General features: G+C 38.4%; 2 protein-coding genes across 5 annotated transcripts in view; both read left to right on the top strand.

The window, feature by feature from the left end:
• LOC133540108 (endonuclease/exonuclease/phosphatase family domain-containing protein 1-like) overlaps positions 1–8,149 on the top strand; it is a 31,736-nt gene extending 23,587 nt beyond the window's left edge. Inside the window, exons 7-9 of one of the 2 annotated variants that reach the window (XM_061882610.1) lie at positions 3,021–3,215; positions 5,177–5,383; positions 8,058–8,149. In XM_061882610.1, coding sequence (XP_061738594.1) covers positions 3,021–3,215; positions 5,177–5,364 — 383 coding nt within the window. In that variant the 3' untranslated portion in view covers positions 5,365–5,383; positions 8,058–8,149. Of the gene's footprint in view, positions 1–3,020; positions 3,216–5,176; positions 5,492–8,057 lie in introns of those variants that run through there. The other variant, XM_061882609.1, reaches the window with a different exon arrangement.
• Positions 8,150–13,378: 5,229 nt separating this feature from the next.
• Positions 13,379–21,906, top strand: part of LOC133540109 (peptide-N(4)-(N-acetyl-beta-glucosaminyl)asparagine amidase-like) — a 27,285-nt gene continuing 18,757 nt past the window's right edge. For all 3 annotated transcript variants that reach the window (XM_061882611.1, XM_061882612.1, XM_061882613.1), the window contains exons 1-3: positions 13,379–13,578; positions 16,043–16,157; positions 18,188–18,358. In XM_061882611.1, coding sequence (XP_061738595.1) covers positions 13,478–13,578; positions 16,043–16,157; positions 18,188–18,358 — 387 coding nt within the window. In that variant the 5' untranslated portion in view covers positions 13,379–13,477. The remainder of the gene's footprint in view (positions 13,579–16,042; positions 16,158–18,187; positions 18,359–21,906) is intronic.

A 21,906-nucleotide genomic window follows, 5' to 3' on the forward strand; every position in this document is an offset into this window, starting at 1 on the left:
CACACATACTTACATACCTTCTTACATGCATACTTACATACTTTCTTACATACATACTTACATACCTTCTTACACGCATCCTTACATACATTCTTACACACATACTTACTTTCTTACACACATACTTACATACTTTTTTACACACATACTTACATACCTTCTTACACACATACTTACATACCTTCTTACATGCATACATACTTTCTTACACACATACTTACATACTTTCTTACATACATACTTACATACCTTCTTACACGCATACTTACATACCTTCTTACACGCATACTTACATACCTTCTTACACGCATACTTACATACTTTCTTACACACATACATACCTTCTTACACGCAAACTTACACACTTTCTTACACACATACTTACATACCTTCTTACACGCAAACTTACACACTTTCTTACACACATACTTACATACTTTCTTACACACATGCTTACATGCCATCTTACACGCATACTTACATACTTTCTTACACACATACATACCTTCTTACACGCAAACTTACACACTTTCTTACACACATACTTACATACCTTCTTACACGCATGCTTACACACTTTCTTACACACATACTTACATACTTTCTTACACACATACTTACATACCTTCTTACACGCAGACTTACATACCTTTTTACACGCATACTTACATACCTTCTTACATGCATACTTACATACTTTCTTACACACATACTTACATACCTTCTTACACGCATACTTACACACTTTTTTACACACATTCTTACATACCTTCTTACACACATACTTACATACCTTCTTACACACATACTTACAGCCATACTTTTACACACATACTAAGATAACTTCTTACACACATACTTACATCCACACTTACACACATACTTACATACGTTCTTACACACATACTTACATACCTTCTTACACACATACTTACATCCATACTTTTACACACATACTTACATACCTTCTTACACACATACTTACATCCACACTTACACACATACCTACATTCATACTTTTACACGCATACTTACATACCTTCTTACAAGTATACTTACATACCTTCTTACACACATACTTACATCCACACTTACACGCATACTTACATACCTTCTTACACATACTTACATACCTTCTTACACACATACTTACATACCTTCTTACACACATACTTACATCTATATTTTTTACACACGTACTTACATAATTTCTTACATACCTTCTTACATCCATGCATTTACACATATACTTACATCCATATTTTTACACACATACTTACATACCTTCTTACACACATACTTACACACTTTCTTACACACATACTTACATACCTTCTTACACACATACTTACATACCTTCTTACACACATACTTACAGCCATACTTTTACACACATACTTAGATAACTTCTTACACACATACTTACATCCACACTTACATACTTACATATGTTCTTACACACATACTTACATACCTTCTTACACACATACTTACATCCATACTTTTACACACATACTTACACACCTTCTTACACACATACTTACATCCACACTTACACACATACCTACATTCATACTTTTACACGCATACTTACATACCTTCTTACAAGTATACTTACATACCTTCTTATACACATACTTACATCCACACTTACATACCTTCTTACACACATACTTACATACCTTCTTACACATACTTACATACCTTCTTACACACATACTTACATACCTTCTTACACACATACTTACATCTATATTTTTTACACACATACTTACATAAATTCTTACATACCTTCTTACACCCATGCATTTACACATATACTTACATCCATATTTTTACACACATACTTACATACCTTCTTACACACATATTTACTGCCATACTTTTACACACATACTTATACCCAAACTTTTACACACACTTAAATCCAAGTATTTACACACACATACTTACATCCATACTTTTACACACATACTTACATACTTTCTTACACACATCCTTACATACGTTCTTACACCCACACCCACAGTTAAACTACACTTTCGTACAATCGAATAAACTCTAGTTCTCTTTAGTACTCAATTCCTACCTTGAGATTTGCTCTATCCCCCAATACGCACGCACACACACACACACACACACACACACACACACACACACACACAAACACACACACATACACACACACACGTGCACTACGTAAGTGCAAAGGTGTGCTCACCGAGCAAGAAGGTGAGGTGAGTTGTGGGTGTGCACTGTGATGGTTGTTGGATGTTGCTGCACAGGTGAGTTGTGATGGTTGTTGGATGTTGCTGCACAGGTGAGTTGTGATGGTTGTTGGATGTTGCTGCACAGGGGAGTTGTGATGGTTGTTGGATGTTGCTGCACAGGTGAGTTGTGATGGTTGTTGGATGTTGCTGCACAGGTGAGTTGTGATGGTTGTTGGATGTTGCTGCACAGGTGAGTTGTGATGGTTGTTGGATGTTGCTGCACAGGTGAGTTGTGATGGTTGTTGGATGTTGCTGCACAGGTGAGTTGTGATGGTTGTTGGATGCTGCTGCACAGGTGAGTTGTGATGGTTGTTGGATGTTGCTGCACAGGTGAGGTGTGATGGTTTTTGGATGTTGCTGCACAGGTGAGTTGTGATGGTTGTTGGATGTTGCTGCACAGGTGAGTTGTGATGGTTGTTGGATGTTGCTGCACAGGTGAGTTGTGATGGTTGTTGGATGTTGCTGCACAGGGGAGTTGTGATGGTTGTTGGGTGTTGCTGCACAGGGGAGTTGTGATGGTTGTTGGGTGTTGCTGCACAGGTGAGATGTGATGGTTGTTGGATGTTGCTGCACAGGTGAGTTGTGATGGTTGTTGGATGTTGCTGCACAGGTGAGGTGTGATGGTTTTTGGATGTTGCTGCACAGGGGAGTTGTGATGGTTGTTGGATGTTGCTGCACAGGTGAGTTGTGACGGTTGTTGGATGTTGCTGCACAGGTGAGTTGTGATGGTTGTTGGATGTTGCTGCACAGGTGAGAAGGAGGTTGTGGTGCTGGGAGACTTTGGACGTCCTCCTCAGAGCGCTGAGCTGGACTTCCTGAGGAAAGAGAAGATGTCTGCTCTGCTAGCAGCCAAGCACTTCACCAACATCAGCACCAGCTGCCCTCAGGGAACACACTGCCTGGACAACATCTGGCTGAGCCGCTCTCTCAAGAAGATCTACTCTGGTAGGTTCTTTCTTCATGCTAGTAGCTTCTCTTTCTATGGTAGTTTCTCTCCCCAGGGTACTGTAGGTTCTCTCTCAATGGTGGTAAGGCATCTCTAAATGGTGGTAGGTTTCCCCTCAATGGTAGTAGGTTCTCTCTATATGGAAGGTTCTCTCTCCATGGTAGGTTCTCTCTCAATGGTAGTAAAATATGTCTAAATGGTGGTGGGTTTTCCCTCAATGGTAGTAGGTTCTCTCTTCATGGTAGTAAGGTATCTCTAAATAATGGTAGGTTCTCCCTCAATGGTAGTAGGTTCTCTCTTGATGGTAGTAGGTTCTCTCTCGATGGTAGTAGGTTCTCTCTCCATGGTAGGTTCTCTCTCCAAGGTAGGTTCTCTTTCCGTGGTTCTAAGGTATCTCTAAATAGTGGTAGGTTCTCCCCCAATGGTAGTAGGTTGTCTCTATATGGAGCTTATATCTAAATGCTTGTAAGTTATTTATCCATGGTAGGTTCTCTCTCCATGGTAGTAAGGTTTTCTCTAAATGGTGGTATGTTTTCCCTCAATGGTAGTAGGTTCTCTCTCCATGGTAGTAGGTTCTCTCTCCATGGATGGTTCTCTACTGGGTAGTTTCTCTCCCAGTGGTAGTAAGGTATCTCTAAATAATGGTAGGTCCTCCCTCAATGGTAGTAGGTTCTCTCTCCATGGTCGGTTCTCTCTACAGGGTAGTTTCTCTCTCAATGGTAGTAAGGTATCTCTAAATAATGGTAGGTTCTCCCTCAATGGTAGTAGGTTCTCTCTCCATAGATGGTTCTCTCTACAGGGTACTTTATCTCCCAGTGGTAGTAAGGTATCTCTAAATAATGGTAGGTTCTCCCTCAATGGTAGTAGGTTCTCTCTACATGGTAGTAGGTTCTCTATCGATGGTCGGTTCTCTCCACAGGGTAGTTTCTCTCTCAGTGGTAGTAAGGTATCTCTAAATAATGGTAGGTTCTCCCTCAATTGTAGTAGGTTCTCTCTCCACTGTAGTAGGTTCTCTCTCCATGGTCGGTTCTCTCCACAGAGTAGTTTCTCTCTCAGTGGTAGTAAGGTATCTCTAAATAATGGTAGGTTTTTCCTCAATGGTAGTAGGTTCTCTCTCCATGTTCGGTTCTCTCTCGATGTTCGTAGGTTCTTTCTCCATGGTAGGTTCTCTCTCAGTGGTATTAAGGTATCTCTAAATGGTGGTAGGTTCTCCCTCAATGGTGGTAGGTTGTCTCTCCATGCAGCTTCTATCTAAATGCTAGTAAGTTCTTTCTCAATGTTAGTAGGTTCTCTGTCCATGGTAGGTTCTCTCTCATTGTAGCTTCTATCTCAATGGTAGTAAGGTATTTCTCAATGGTAGTACTGTAGGTTCTCTCTCAGTGGCTGCTTCTCTCTAAATGGAAGTAGGTTGTCTTTAAATGGTCGTAGGTTCTCTCTCAAAGGTAATTTTTCTCTCAGTGGTAGGTTCTCTCTCCATTGTAGGATTTCTCTCACTGGTAGGTTCTCTCTTCATTGTAGGTTCTCTCTCTCAAAATAACTTATATTAATATATTACTACTAATATAACTTGATATACTTGGTACTGAAATAACTTCTTAAATATACACAAGTACTAAACAACTTAAATATATAAGTACTTACATAACTTCTTCAGTGCACAATTACTAACATATATATTTATTATATATAAAAAATAACAACTATTTATTTGAAGTATATTTATTTGTTATAGACAGTGCATAGTAATGAACATCTAAAAGAAGACATTGAAGTTCCACAACTGGAAGTATGTCAACATCATGCAGACTTTTCTTTCTGCTTACTTGCGGAAATGATTGTGTGGGTCAATAAAAATAAATAATTGATTGTTGACAACGGAAGTGATTGTGTATAATAATTCATACCATGTACGAGACAATATGACGCTGTGACTAAAGAGGGTTTGTTTTGTGCTTGTCAGGACATTGCACGGTCGTACGAGAAGGTTTGACCAACCCTTGGATTCCTGACAATTGGTCATGGGGGGGCGTGGCGTCAGATCACTGCCCCGTGGTGGCCGACTTTTCTGCTGCCGCCTCGCGCAAACACGGCGGCGGGCCTGGCATCAGCGCGTTGGAGCCGGCTGACCAGCCCAAACATGAGCGATGACCTCACTGCAACAACAATGGTGACCACGCCTCGGACTTTACTCTATCAATGATGTCATCATCTACAAAATACACACGTATGTGTTGATGTAATCGTGTACCTGTATTTTGTACATGATGATGTCATCACCTACAAAATATACATACACGATGATGTCATCACCTACAAAATATACATTACATGATGATATCACCTACAAAATACACATTACATGATGATGTCATCACCTACAAAATATACATTAATGATGATATCATCACCTAACAAAGTACTACATGATGACGTCATCATGTTCATGTACTCTGTACATGTCACGTACAAAATACACATGTGATAATGTCATCGTGTACATGTATTTTGCACATATCACCTACAAAATACACATGACATGATGATATCACCTACAAAATAACACATTACATGATGATGTCATCACCTACGAAATATACATTAATGATGATATCATCACCTAACAAAGTACTACATGATGACGTCATCATGTTCATGTACTCTGTACATGTCACCTACAAAATACACATTACATGATGATGTCATCACAAGCACGTGATTATGTCATTGTGTACGTGTGTTTCGTAGATTAACATGTCATCACCTATAAAATACACATTACATGATGATGTCATCACAAGCACGTGATGATGTCATTGTGTACGTGTTTTGTAGATTAACATTTCATCACCTATAAAGTACACATTACATGATGATGTCATGTACATGTATTTTGTACATTAAATTGTCATCATCTATAGGATACACATTACATGATGATGTCATCACATACAAATGACTGAAGCACAGGATGACGTCATCACTTAGAAAATACACGAGTGCATGATGACTTCAACAAAATATGCATGTATGTCGTTGTGTACATGTGTATTTTGTAGGTGATGACATCATGCACTGTGTATTTTGTAGGTGATGACATCATGTACTTTGTAGGTGATATGTACAAAATACATGTACACGATGACATCATCACATACATGTGTATTTTGTACGTGGCATTATGTAATGTGTATTTCGTAGGTGATGACATCATCATGTACTGTGTATTTTGTAGGTGATGAAATCATGTAATATGTATTTTGTAGGTGATGACATCGTCATGGACTGTACTTTGTAAGTGGTGAAATCATGTAATGTGTATTTTGTAGGGGATGACATCATCATATGCAAAATACACAAGTCATGTACTTGTATATTTTGTAGGCGGTGACATGATGATGTACAAAATACACAAGTACATGATGACAACATTGTTACATAAATACACGAGTACATGATGACATTTAGTACATGTACGTGATGACATCATCACGTGCATGTGCATTTTGTAGGTGATGACATCATGTACTGTATTTTGTAGGTGATGACATCATCATGTGCTGTATTTTGTAGGTGATGAAATCATGTAATGTGTATTTTGTAGGTGATGACATCATCATGTGCTGTATTTTGTAGGTGATGAAATCATGTAATGTGTATTTTGTAGGTGATGACGTCATCATGGACTGTATTTTGTAGGTGATTACATCATCATATACAAAACATACAAGTACATGATGACAACATTGTTACATAAATACGCAAGTACATGATGACATCATCACGTGCATCTGCATTTTGTAGGTGATGACATCATGTAAAGTGTATTTTGTAGGTGATGACATCATCATATACAAAACATACAAGTACATGATGACAACATTGTTACATAAATACGCAAGTACATGATGACCATCAAATGCATCTGCATTTTGTAGGTGATGACATCATGTAATGTGTATTTTGTAGGTGATGACGTCATCATGGACTGTATTTTGTAAGTGGTGAAATCATGTAATGTGTATTTTGTTGGGGATGACATCATCATATGCAAAATACACAAGTCATGTACTTGTATATTTTGTAGGCGATGACATGATGATGTACAAAATACACAAGTACATGATGACAACATTGTTACATAAATACACGAGTACATGATGACATTTAGTACATGTACATGATGACATCATCACGTGCATGTGCAATTTGTAGGTGATGACATCATGTACTGTATTTTGTAGGTAATGAAATCATGTAATGTGTATTTTGTAGGTGATGACATCATCATGTACTGTGTATTTTGTAGGTGATGACATCATCATGTGCTGTATTTTGTCGGTGATGAAATCATGTAATGTGTATTTTGTAGGTGATGACATCATCATATACAAAACATACAAGTACATGATGACAACATTGTTACATAAATACGCAAGTACATGATGACATCATCACGTGCATGTGCATTTTGTGGGTGATGAAATCATGTACTGTGTATTTTGTAGGTGATGACATCATCATATACAAAACATACAAGTACATGATGACAACATTGTTACATAAATACACAAGTACATGATGACATCATGGAGTATTTTGTAGGAGTATAAGAGTGTGTTGCCCCCTGCTGGCCTGCGTTCACAAGTTAGATGTTTCCACCACCTTTCATGTTTTACTAGCATTTCTCTGACTTGCTGGAATATTTCCATCTTTATGTGAAATGATCCGCATGACAGTCAAGACTAGTAGCAAATAAAAGTGTTTGTAGTCAAGGCGCCACCTTGTGGTATCACCAGAATGTCAAATCCTCCTCATGTTGTTCTCTGATTTCTGATCAACAGCGACCCCAAAAGGGACAAGCGGTAGAAAATGGATGGATGGATGAATGGAATAATCACATTAGATTCACTTTGCCAATAAAAGTCACTCATGGAACATTTCTCATTCTTTTCTTCATTCTTTACATCTTTTTCTCATCTCAAGGAAGATCACACATATTTTATACTTCACTAAACACCACATAGCATTCTTCTCTCAACACAGTACTTCTTGGATGAAGTACTGCGTGTTTTACACTATACAAGTACTTCTTTGATGAAGTACTGCGTGTTTTACACGATACAAGTACTTCTTTGATGAAGTACTGCGTGTTTTACACGATACCAGTACTTCTTTGATGAAGTACTGCGTGTTTTACACTATACAAGTACTTCTTTGATGAAGTACTGTGTGTTTTACACTATACAAGTACTTCTTTGATGAAGTACTGTGTGTTTTACACTATACAAGTACTTCTTTGATGAAGTACTGTGTGTTTTACACTATACAAGTACTTCTTTGATGAAATACTGTGTATTTTACACTATAAAAGTACTTCTTTGATGAAGTACTGTGTGTTTTACACTATACCAGTACTTCTTTGATGAAGTACTACGTGTTTTACACTATACAAGTACTTCTTTGATGAAGTACTGTGTGTTTTACACTATACAACTACTTCTTTGATGAAATACTGTGTATTTTACACTATACAACTACTTCTTTGATGAAATACTGTGTATTTTACACTATACAAGTACTTCTTTGATGAAGTACTGTGTGTTTTACACTATACAACTACTTTGATGAAATACTGTGTATTTTACACTATACAAGTACTTATTGATGAAGTACTGCGTGTTTTACACTATACAAGTACTTCTTTAATGAAGTACTGCGTGTTTTACACTATACAAGTACTTCTTTGATGAAGTACTGCGTGTTTTACACTATGCAAGTACTTCTTTGATGAAGTACTGTGTGTTTTACACTATACAAGTACTTCTTTGATGAAGTACTGCGTGTTTTACACTGTACAAGTACTTATTTGATGAAGTACTGTGTGTTTTACACTATACAAGTACTTTGATGAAGTACTGTGTGTTTTACACTATAAAAGTACTACTTTGATGAAGTACTGTTTTAGGCTAGTAGTACTTGTTTGATGAAGTACTGTGTGTTTTACACTATACAAGTACTTCTTTGATGAAGTACTGTGTGTTTTACACTATAAAAGTAATACTTTGAGGAAGTACTGTTTTAGGCTAGTAGTACTTGTTTGATGAAGTACTGTGTTTTACACTATACAAGTACTTCTTTGATTAAGTACTGCGTGTTTTACACTATACAAGTACTTCTTTGATGAAGTACTGCATGTTTTACACCATACAAGTACTTATTTGATGAAGTACTGTGTGTTTTACACTATACAAGTACTTATTTGATGAAGTACTGTGTGTTTTACACTATACAAGTACTTCTTTGATTAAGTACTGCGTGTTTTACACTATACAAGTACTTCTTTGATTAAGTACTGTGTGTTTTACACTATACAAGTACTTCTTTGATGAAGTACTGCGTGTTTTACACTATACAAGTACTTCTTTGATTAAGTACTGCGTGTTTTACACTATACAAGTACTTCTTTGATGAAGTACTGCATGTTTTACACCATACAAGTACTTATTTGATGAAGTACTGTGTGTTTTACACTATACAAGTACTTATTTGATGAAGTACTGTGTGTTTTACACTATACAAGTACTTGTTTGATGAAGTACTGTGTGTTTTACACTATGCAAGTACTTCTTTGATTAAGTACTGTGTTTTACACTATACAAGTACTTCTTTGATGAAGTACTGCGTGTTTTACACTATACAAGTACTTATTTGATGAAGTACTGTGTGTTTTACACTATACAAGTACTTCTTTGATGAAGTACTGTGTGTTTTACACTATACAAGTACTTGTTTGATGAAGTACTGTGTGTTTTACACTATACAAGTACTTGTTTGATGAAGTACTGTATGTTTTACACTATACAAGTACTTGTTTGATGAAGTACTGTGTGTTTTACACTATACCAGTACTTCTTTGATGAAGTACTGTGTGTTTTACACTATACAAGTACTTATTTGATGAAGTACTGTATGTTTTACACTATACCAGAACTTCTTTGATGAAGTACTGCGTGTTTTACACTATGCAAGTACTTTTTTGATGAAGTACTGTGTTTTACACTATACAAGTACTTATTTGATGAAGTACTGTATGTTTTACACTATACCAGTACTTGTTTGATGAAGTACTGTGTGTTTTACACTATACAAGTACTTGTTTGATGAAGTACTGTGTGTTTTACACTATACAAGTACTTGTTTGATGAAGTACTGCGTGTTTTACACTATACCAGTACTTCTTTGATGAAGTACTGCGTGTTTTACACTATAAAAGTACTTCTCTGATGAAGTACTGCGTGTTTTACAATATACAAGTACTTCTTTGATTAAGTATTCTTTTATCCTAATATTACATATTTGATGAAGTACTGTGTGTTTTAGACTAGTAGTACTTGTTTAATGAAGTATTGTGTGTTTGAGACTTGTAGTAATTGTTTGATGAAGTACTGTGTTTTAGCCTAGAAATACTCGTCTGATGAAGTACTGTGTGTTTTGGACTAGTAGTACTTGTTTGATGAAGTACTGTGTGTTTTATCATAATAGTACATTTTTGATGAAGTACTGTGTGTTTTAGACTAGTAGTACTTGTTTGATGAACTACTGTGTTTTAGCATAGAAGTAATTGTTTGATGAAGTACTGTGTGTTTTAGTTTAGTAGTACTTGTTTGATGAAGTACTGTGTGTTTTAGTTTAGTAGTACTTGTTTGATGAAGTACTGTGTGTTTTATCATAATAGTACATTTTTGAATAAGTACTGCGTGTTTTAGACTAGTTGTACTTGTTTGATGAAGTACTGCGTGTTTTAGACTAGTAGTACTTGTTTGATGAAGTACTGTGTGTTTTCGACTAGTAGTACTTGTTTGATGAAGTACTGTGTGTTTTAGTTTAGTAGTACTTGTTTGATGAAGTACTGCATGTTTTAGACTTGTAGTACTTGTTTGATGAAGTACTGTGTGTTTTAGTTTAGTAGTTCTTGTTTGATGAAGTAGTGTGTTTTAGTTTAATAGTACTTGCTTGATGAAGTACTGCGTGTTTTAGACTGGTAGTACTTGTTTGATGAAGTACTGCGTGTTTTAGACTAGTAGTACTTGTTTGATGAAGTACTGCGTGTTTTAGACTAGTAGTACTTGTTTGATGAAGTACTGCGTGTTTTAGACTAGTAGTACTTGTTTGATGAAGTACTGTGTGTTTTAGACTAGTAGTACTTGTTTGATGAAGTACTGCATGTTTTAGACTTGTAGTACTTGTTTGATGAAGTACTGTGTGTTTTAGTTTAGTAGTTCTTGTTTGATGAAGTAGTGTGTTTTAGTTTAATAGTACTTGCTTGATGAAGTACTGCGTGTTTTAGACTAGTAGTACTTGTTTGATGAAGTACTGCGTGTTTTAGACTAGTAGTACTTGTTTGATGAAGTACTGCGTGTTTTAGACTAGTAGTACTTGTTTGATGAAGTACTGTGTGTTTTAGACTAGTAGTACTTGTTTGATGAAGTACTGTGTGTTTTAGACTAGTAGTACTTGTTTGATGAAGTACTGCGTGTTTTAGACTAGTAGTACTTGTTTGATGAAGTAGTGTGTGTTTTAGTTTAGTAGTTCTTGTTTGATGAAGTACTGCATGTTTTAGACTTGTAGTACTTGTTTGATGAAGTACTGCATGTTTTAGACTTGTAGTACTTGTTTGATGAAGTACTGTGTGTTTTAGACTTGTAGTACTTGTTTGATGAAGTACTGTGTGTTTTAGTTTAGTAGTTCTTGTTTGATGAAGTACTGCATGTTTTAGACTTGTAGTACTTGTTTGATGAAGTACTGCGTGTTTTAGACTAGTAGTACTTGTTTGATGAAGTACCGTGTGTTTTAGACTAGTAGTACTTGTTTGATGAAGTACTGTGTGTTTTCGACTAGTAGTACTTGTTTGATGAAGTACTGTGTGTTTTAGTTTAGTAGTACTTGTTTGATGAAGTACTGCGTGTTTTAGACTAGTAGTACTTGTTTGATGAAGTAGTGTGTTTTAGTTTAGTAGTTCTTGTTTGATGAAGTAGTGTGTTTAAGTTTAATAGTACTTGCTTGATGAAGTACTGTGTGTTTTAGACTAGTAGTACTTGTTTGATGAAGTACTGTGTGTTTTAGTTTAATAGTACTTGTTTGATGAAGTACTGTGTGTTTTAGCATAGAAGTAATTGTTTGAAGTACTGCGTGTTTTAGACTAGTAGTACTTGTTTGATGAAATACTGTGTGTTTTAGTTTAGTAGTACTTGTTTGATGAAGTACTGTGTGTTTTAGTTTAATAGTACTTGTTTGATGAAGTACTGTGTGTTTTAGACTAGTAGTACTTGTTTGATGAAGTACTGTGATTTATCCTAATTGTACATGTTTGATGAAGTACTGTGTGTTTTATCATAATAGTACATTTTTGATGACGTACTGTGTGTTTTTGACTAGTAGTACTTGTTTGATGACGTACTGTGTGTTTTAGTTTAGTAGTACATGTTTGATGAAGTACTGCGTGTTTTAGACTAGTAGTACATGTTTGATGAAGTACTGCGTGTTTTAGACTAGTAGTACTTGTTTGATGAAGTACTGCGTGTTTTAGACTAGTAGTTCTTGTTTGATGAAGTACTGTGTGTTTTAGACTAGTAGTACTTGTTTGATGAAGTACTGTGTGTTTTTAACTAAAAGTTGAAAAATAGATTATAAAGACAACAATTATTGTAGTAATTTGTCTTACTTTCTTTAACAGGTTTTGTTAGTACAATAATTGTTTTATTCATGTATCATATGCATTGTTAATGGTGATGTGAAAGGTGGTAAGTAAACATGATATTCTTCTGGAAGTGCCTCAGTGTGTTGGTGCATTGTTATCCTGTAACTATGTGCAGTGTACATTAATAATTATAATAATAATAATAATAATAATAAATAAAAGTAGAGCCTCCAGTCCAGAAGGTGTAACTATGTGCATTGTACATTAATAATAATTATAACAAATGGTGTAACTATGTGCATTGTACATTAATAATAATAATTATAATACATAGAAGGTGGAACCTCCAGTCCAGCAGGTGTAACTATGTGCAATGTACAATAATATTAATAATAATAATAATAATAAATAGACAGTGGAGCCTCCAGTCCAGCAGGTGGCGCCACTGCTTGCCAACATGTCGATTGATCAGCACAGGAAAACGCAGTACTTGTACTTATTAGCTAAGCAGCTAGCAGCCAAGCAGGCAACATTTGACAGAAAAGGGCCATTAAAAGAAGAAAAATGACTTTGTCGCCAGCAGTCACTCAATTATGTCACAATTCTGAGGACGTCTTCTTGGATGTGTGCAAGTTGTTACTTACATACGCCGACAATATCTTAAGGTAAGACGACTTCTTTCTGACTAAATGCACATATCTATATTGTTTATTAATACTAGTATGTACGGCATCGCACAGTATTATACATACTGATATTGTTTATTAATACTAGCATGTTCGGCATCGCACAGGTTTATACATACTGATATTGTTTATTAATACTAGCATGTTCGGCATCGCACAGGTTTATACATACTGATATTGTTTATTAATACTAGCATGTACGGCATCGCACAGGTTTATACATACTGATATTGTTTAATAATACTAGCATGTACGGCATCGCACAGGTTTATACATACTGATATTGTTTAATAATACTAGCATGTACGGCATCGCACAGGTTTATACATACTGATATTGTTTATTAATACTAGCATGTACGGCATCGCACAGGTTTATACAGACTGATATTGTTTATTAATACTAGCATGTACGGCATCGCACAGCTTTATACATACTGATATTGTTTATTAATACTAGCATGTACGGCATCGCACAGCTTTATACATACTGATATTGTTTATTAATACTAGCATGTACGGCATTGCACAGCTTTATACATACTGATATTGTTTATTAATACTAGCATGTACGGCATGTTACAGGTTTATACACACTGATATTGTTTATTAATACTAGCATGTACGGCATCGCACAGTTTTATACATACTGATATTGTTTATTAATACTAGCATGTACCGCATCGCACAGTTTTATACATACTGATATTGTTTATTAATACTAGCATGTACGGCATCGCACAGTTTTATACATACTGATATTGTTTATTAATACTAGCATGTACGGCATCGCACAGTTTTATACATACTGATATTGTTTATTAATACTAGCATGTACGGCATGGCACAGCTTTATACATACTGATATTGTTTATTAATACTAGCATGTACGGCATCGCACAGCTTTATACATACTGATATTGTTTATTAATACTAGCATGTACGGCATGGCACAGGTTTATACATACTGATATTGTTTATTAATACTAGCATGTACGGCATCGCACAGGTTTATACACACTGATATTGTTTATTAATACTAGCATGTACGGCATGTTACAGGTTTATACATACCGATATTGTTTATTAATACTAGCATGTACGGCATCGCACAGGTTTATACATACTGATATTGTTTATTAATACTAGTATGTACGGCATGTTACAGGTTTGTACATACTGATATTGTTTATTAATACTAGCATGTACGGCATCGCACAGTTTTATACATACTGATATTGTTTATTAATACTAGCATGTACGGCATCGCACAGTTTTATACATACTGATATTGTTTATTAATACTAGCATGTACGGCATGTTACAGGAGATGATTGAGGGAACCCCTCATGAAACAGTTTTGTAGAGATGAAGTAGTCTTGTGATTTTCCCACACATACATACATATATATATATATATATATATATATATATATATAAATATATATATATATATATATAAACACATGAAAACAAGAGGGAAACACAAAGAGCACAGAGCTCCTGCCAACAGCAGCCACTACAGCGGTGCCATCTTGGAAAAAAAATAAAAAAAAATATGCACTATCATAGACAGAAACTCATCATTTAACATAATGTAGTTTTTTTACTGCTTCAACACACCTTAACACAGAAAAAGGTCAAGTGAAATTACTTTGTTTTTAACTGTAAGTCAATATTGCTTGTCTTTCTCTCAGACAAGGCTTTGCTGTTTATAACGCACGCACAGACACAATCACGCACGCACACACAACACACAGTGAGTTAACGTTACGCTAATAGCTAATTAGTGAAGTGAAGTGAATTATATAGCGCTTTTCTCTAGTGACAACATATCTAAGTTACATTTAAACCAGTGTGGGTGGCACTGGGAGCAGGTGGGTAAAGTGCCTTGCCCAAGGACACAACGGCAGTGAATAGGATGGCGGAAGCGGGAATCGAACCTGCAACCCTCAAGTTGCTGGCACGGCCGCTCTACCAACCGAGCTATGCCGCCTATTAGCCTTCACCTCAGGGACAGCGAGCGAGCTGAGCTGCCGCGTGTTTCCAGAAGGTCAACGGGCTCATAGTGATGTTACTGGGAGGTGTTTATTATCATTTGGGTAGAGTCCGCTGCCTTGCCTGCAAAAAACACCTTTCTGCTCGCTCCACGTTGCATGCGCTCTGAATACACACTGCTGATTGGCTGTTACCGCTTTGCGTGTAACCAATCAGATGGTTGTGTGGGTGGGACAATGCTGGGGAGACATACTGGCAGAGGCAGAGCAGCTTGTTAAGACTTTAGTTTAGGCGGCGGCTCTTTGTTGTTAAGGCGGCCACCTTAACCATCACTTTCAGGCATTAGTTCATCAAATCACGGGACTGGTGTGAACGTATTATTACCACAAAGTGTGACGTAACTTTAAAGTATGATGTCATTTGATCATCATGATCTTTCCCACCAGAAATCCCAACTTGGAAAAGTATCGATCAATTCGCATCGACGGTCCTACTTTCTCGACCAAGCTGCTGCCCATCAGCGGTGCGGTGGAATGCCTCTTCGAGATGGGCTTCAAGGAGGTATGTCAACATTTACCTAAAGACCTCAAGCTGTCATATCTGCACAGTGCATGTTTGTTGTAATACCACTCCTGGCAAACATGATGAATCAGCAAAATTAAAGGATGTTCATTCGTTCAATCAATCAATGTTTATTTATATAACCCTAAACCACAAGTGTCTCAAAGGGCTGCACAAGCCACAACGACATCCTCGGTTCAGATCCCACATAAGGGAAAGGAAAAACTCACGACCCAGTGGGATGTCAATGTGAATGACTGTGAGAAACCTTGGAGAGGACCGCAGATGTAGGTGACTCCCATCTAGGGGAGACCGGATGCAATGGACGTCTAGCATAATATTGTGAAAGTCCAGTCCATAGTGGATCTAACATAATAGTGTGAAAGTCCAGTCCATAGTGGATCTAGCATAATAGTGAGAGTCCAGTCCATAGTGGATCTAACATAATAGTGAGAGTCCAGTCCATAAAGGATCTAACATAATAGTGTGAAAGTCCAGTCCATAGTGGATCTAACATAACAGTGAGAGTCCAATCCATAGTGGATCTAACATAAAAGTGTGAAAGTCCAGTCCATAGTGGATCTAACATAATAGTGTGAGAGTCCAGTCCATAGTGGATTTAACATAATAGTGAGAGTCCAGTCCATAGTGGATCTAACATAATAGTGTGAGAGTCCAGTCCATAGTGGATCTAACATAATAGTGAGAGTCCAGTCCATAGTGGATCTAACATAATAGTGTGAGAGTCTAGTCCATCGTGGATCTGACATAATAGTGAGAGTCCAGTCCATAATGGATCTTACATGATAGTGTGAGAGTCCAGTCCATAGTGGATGTAACATAATAGTGAGAGTCCAGTCCATAGTGGATCTAACATAATAGTGAGAGTCCAGTCCATAGTGGATCTAACATAATAGTGAGAGTCCAGTCCATAGTGGATCTAACATAATAGTGAAAGTCCAGTCCATAGTGGATCTAACATAATAGTGAGAGTCCAGTCCATAATGGATCTTACATGATAGTGTGAGAGTCCAGTCCATAGTGGATCTAACATAATGGGGAGAGTCCAGTCCATAGTGGATCTAACATAATAGTGAGAGTCCAGTCCACAGTGGATCTAACATAATAGTGAGAGTCCAGTCCATAGTGGATCTAACATAATAGTGAGAGTCCAGTCCATAGTGGATCTAACATAATAGTGAAAGTCCAGTCCATAGTGGATCTAACATAATAGTGTGAGAGTCTAGTCTATAGTGGATCTAACATAATAGTGAGAGTCCAGTTCATAGTGGATCTAACATAATAGTGAGAGTCCAGTCCATAGTGCCATCCATCGATTTATCTTCGTCCACTTATTCGAGGTGGGGTAGCGGGGGCAGCAGCCTAAGCAGGGACGCCCAGACTTCCCTCTCCCCAGCCACTTCGTCCAGCTCCTCCCAGGGGATCCTGAGGCGTTCCCAGGCCAGCCGGGAGACATAGTCTTCCCAACGTGTCCTGGGTCTTCCCCGTGGCCTCCTATCAGTTGGACGTGCCCTAAACACCTCCCTCGGGAGGCGTTCGGGTGGCATCCTGACCAGATGCCCGAACCACCTCATCTGGCTCCTCTCCATGTGAAGGAGCAGCGGCTTTACTTTGAGTTCCTCCCGGATGGCAGAGCTTCTCACCCTATCTCTAAGGGAGAGACCCAAACTCATTTTGGCCGCTTTATCTGTGATCTTGTCCTTTCGGTCATAACCCAAAGCTCATGACCATAGGTGAGGATGAGAACGTAGATCGACCGGTAAATTGAGAGCTTTGCCTTCCGGCTCAGCTCCTACTTCACTACAACGGATCGATACAACGTCCGCATTACTGAAGATGCCGCACCGATCCGCCTGTCGATCTGTCGATCTCACCATCCACTCTTCCCTCACTGAGTCAGGGTCTCCTCCCCAACCCAGAGATAGCACTTCACCCTTTTCCGGGCGAGAACCGAAAAATATGGTAGACAAATCCTTTACTATCTGTGTGTGGTTTTGTTTCTCTTATAGGCCGACACTCACCTGGTGTTCCCCACCTCTGCATCAGTGGAAACTCTAAAGGCCGTCAGAGATTCCATCGCAGCTGAAAGAGATCAGAGACTACCTGGAAGACCGTCCGTCCCGCTTATGGCGACCGCAGAAAGCCAGCGTTCGTCTGGTCAGCCACTTCCAAAATCTCTGGTAATGTCTGCCAAACAACACTGTGTAATGATTGTCATATTAGCAGATTGTGAACCCATTTACAATCAAAATCTACTTTTATATGTTGTTTTTTTCCCCTCGAAATGTGACCTCCTTTCCTCAATAAATGCTTAACCTAAATAAAAAACCCTCCACAAATAAGCACCTGCCCTCAAATAGACCTCTCCTCTTGACACTGAGGAAGAATACCAGGTACACACACACACACACACACACACACACACACACACACACACATATATATATATATCAATCAATCAATCATTCAATGTTTACTTATATAGCCCTAAAGCACTAGTGTCTCAAAGGGCTGCACAAACCACAACACAAACCACTACAACATCCTCGGTAGGCCCACATAAGGGCAAGGAAAACTCACACCCAGTGGGACGTCGGTGACAATGATGACTATGAGAACCTTGGAGAGGAGGAAAGCAATGGATGTCGAGCGGGTCTAACATGATACTGTGAAAGTTCAATCCATAATGGATCCAACACAGTTGCGAGAGTCCAGTCCAAAGCGGATCCAACACAGCAGCGAGAGTCCCGTTCACAGCGGAGCCAGCAGGAAACCATCCCAAGCGGAGGCGGATCAGCAGCGCAGAGATGTCCCCAGCCGATACACAGGGAAGCAGTACATGGCCACCGGATCGGACCGGACCCCCTCCACAAGGGAGAGTGGGACATAGGAGAAAAAGAAAAGAAACGGCAGATCAACTGGTCTAAAAAGGGAGTCTATTTAAAGGCTAGAGTATACAAATGAGTTTTAAGGTGAGACTTAAATGCTTCTACTGAGGTGGCATCTCGAACTTTTACCGGGAGGGCATTCCCGCGGTTTACACGCGAAGTCCGCGGGTAAACCACGGGTCGGGCGGGTGACATGACGAAAAAGTAGATTTTAATTAGATTCGGGCGGGTGGCGGTTGAACCATCCGGAGACATTTGATATACATGGTTCTGGGATCGGTATCCTTTGCCATTCTAAGAGCCATTTAAGACCCGTGTCATAAGGCGAAGAAGTCAATAGGAGAAGCTATTATTCTCTTGAATGACTGCCGGCAGTCACCCCGATATAAAATATTAGTGCGTGCTATGAAGCCTTTGGCTTTGTCGCCCTCTACAACATGTATGATCTGCTTGTCAGTCCAGCAACATGTTGTGTGTGGTTTCCACGGCAACACGCACACGACTGCAAGGCATACTGGGTGACACGGAGTACACTAATGGTTGTGATATAAACAATTGTAACACTCTTAGTTATATGCGCCACACTGTGAAGCCACACCAAACAAGAAGGACAAACACATTTCGGGAGAACATCCTCACAGTAACACAACACAACAAATACCCATAATCCTTTGTATTCATGACTCTTCCTGACTATTTTATACACCCCCCCGTGCGTCGGTAAGGTGGGCAGAGGTTGGGGGCGCGGGGGTGTAAAATATATTCAGGAAGTGTCATGAATACAAAGGATTATGGGTATTAGTTGTGTTGCGTTTATGTCGTGTTACTGTGAGGATGTTCTCCCGAAATGTGTTGGTCAATCTTGTATTGTGTGGCTTCACAGCGTGGCGCATATTAGTGAGTGTTAAAGTTGTTTATATCACAGCCGTCAGTGTACTCTGTGTCACCCAGTATGCCTTTCAATCTCATACGTGTGATTGCAAAAGCTACACACAACATGTTGCTGGACCAACAATCGGTTCGTACATGTTGTTGAAGGGGTCAAAGGCAATGGCTTCACAGCACGCCCATGTTCTTGTCATCAGGATGAACGTTATTGTGTAGTCGCGGCTCCAATTGACTACATTTCTGTATGAAACAAATTTAAATAGCTCTATGAGTGGTAAAGGTGGCCAACCTCTGATATAATTCAGCGGGCGGGTACGGTCCCGATAAATTGTTGATTCGGGTGGACGGCGGGTAGATGTCGATTTTGGTGATGCGGATGCGGATGATATAATTGCCTATCCGCGCATAATAATAGTGAAAGTCCAGTCCATAGTGGATCTAACATAATATTGTGAAAGTCCAGTCCATAGTGGATCTAACATAATAGTGAGAGTCCAGTCCATAGTGGATCTAACATAATAGTGTGAGAGTCCAGTCCATAGTGGAGCTAACATAATAGTGACAGTCCGGTCCATAGTGGATCTAACATAATATTGTGAGAGTCCAGTCCATAGTGGATCTAACATAATAGTGAGAGTCCAGTCCATAGTGGATCTAACATAATATTGTGAGAGTCCAGTCCATAGTGGATCTAACATAATAGTGCCAGAGTCCAGTCCATAGTGGATCTAACATAATATTGTGAGAGTCCAGTCCATAGTGGATCTAACATAATAGTGAGAGTCCAGTCCATAGTGGATCTAACATAATATCGTGAGAGTCCAGTCCATATTGGATCCAACATAATAGTGAGAGTCCAGTCCGTAGTGGATCTAACATAATAGTGTGAGAGTCCAGTCCATAGTGGATCTAACATAATAGTGTGAGAGTCCAGTCCATAGTGGATCTAACATAATAGTGAAAGTCCAGTCCTTAGTGGATCTAACATAATAGTGTGAGAGTCAAGTCCATAGTGGATCTAACATAATAGTTTGCGAGTCCAGTCCATAGTGGATCTAACATAATAGTGAGAGTCCAGTCCATAGTGGATCTAACATAATAGTGAGAGTCCAGTCCATAGTGGATCTAACATAATATCGTGAGAGTCCAGTCCATATTGGATCCAACATAATAGTGAGAGTCCAGTCCGTAGTGGATCTAACATAATAGTGTGAGAGTCCAGTCCATAGTGGATCTAACATAATAGTGTGAGAGTCCAGTCCATAGTGGATCTAACATAATAGTGAAAGTCCAGTCCTTAGTGGATCTAACATAATAGTGTGAGAGTCAAGTCCATAGTGGATCTAACATAATAGTTTGCGAGTCCAGTCCATAGTGGATCTAACATAATAGTGAGAGTCCAGTCCATAGTGGATATAACATAATAGGGGGCAAAACGTATTTAGTCAGCCAGCGATTGTGCAAGTTCTCCCACTTAAAATGATGACAGAGGTCTGTAATTTTCATCATAGGTACACTTCAACTGTGAGAGACAGAATGTGAAAAAAGTATTTGGTCAACCATTCAAAGCTCTCACTGATAGAAGGAGTTTTTGGCTCAAAATCTCACGATACATGGCCCCATTCATTTTTTCCTTAACACGGATCAATTGTCCTGTCCCCTTAGCAGAAAAACAGCCCCAAAACATGATGTTTCCACCACCATGCTTCACAGTAGGTGTGGTGTTCTTGGGATGCAACTCGGTATTCTTCTTCCTCCAAACACCACCAGTTGAGTTTATACCAAAAAGGATACATGGATGATACAGCAGAGGATTGGGAGAATGTCATGTGGTCAGATGAAGCCAAAATAGAACTTTTTGATACAAACTCAACTCGTCGTGTGGGTTGTACTTGTATACCGCTTTTATACCCCTTTTTAAGGAGCCCAAAGCGCTTCGACAGTATTTCCAC

This window comes from Nerophis ophidion, linkage group LG21 (genome assembly GCF_033978795.1).
Source record: "Nerophis ophidion isolate RoL-2023_Sa linkage group LG21, RoL_Noph_v1.0, whole genome shotgun sequence".
In the NCBI taxonomy this organism is placed as follows: Eukaryota; Metazoa; Chordata; class Actinopteri; order Syngnathiformes; family Syngnathidae; genus Nerophis; species Nerophis ophidion.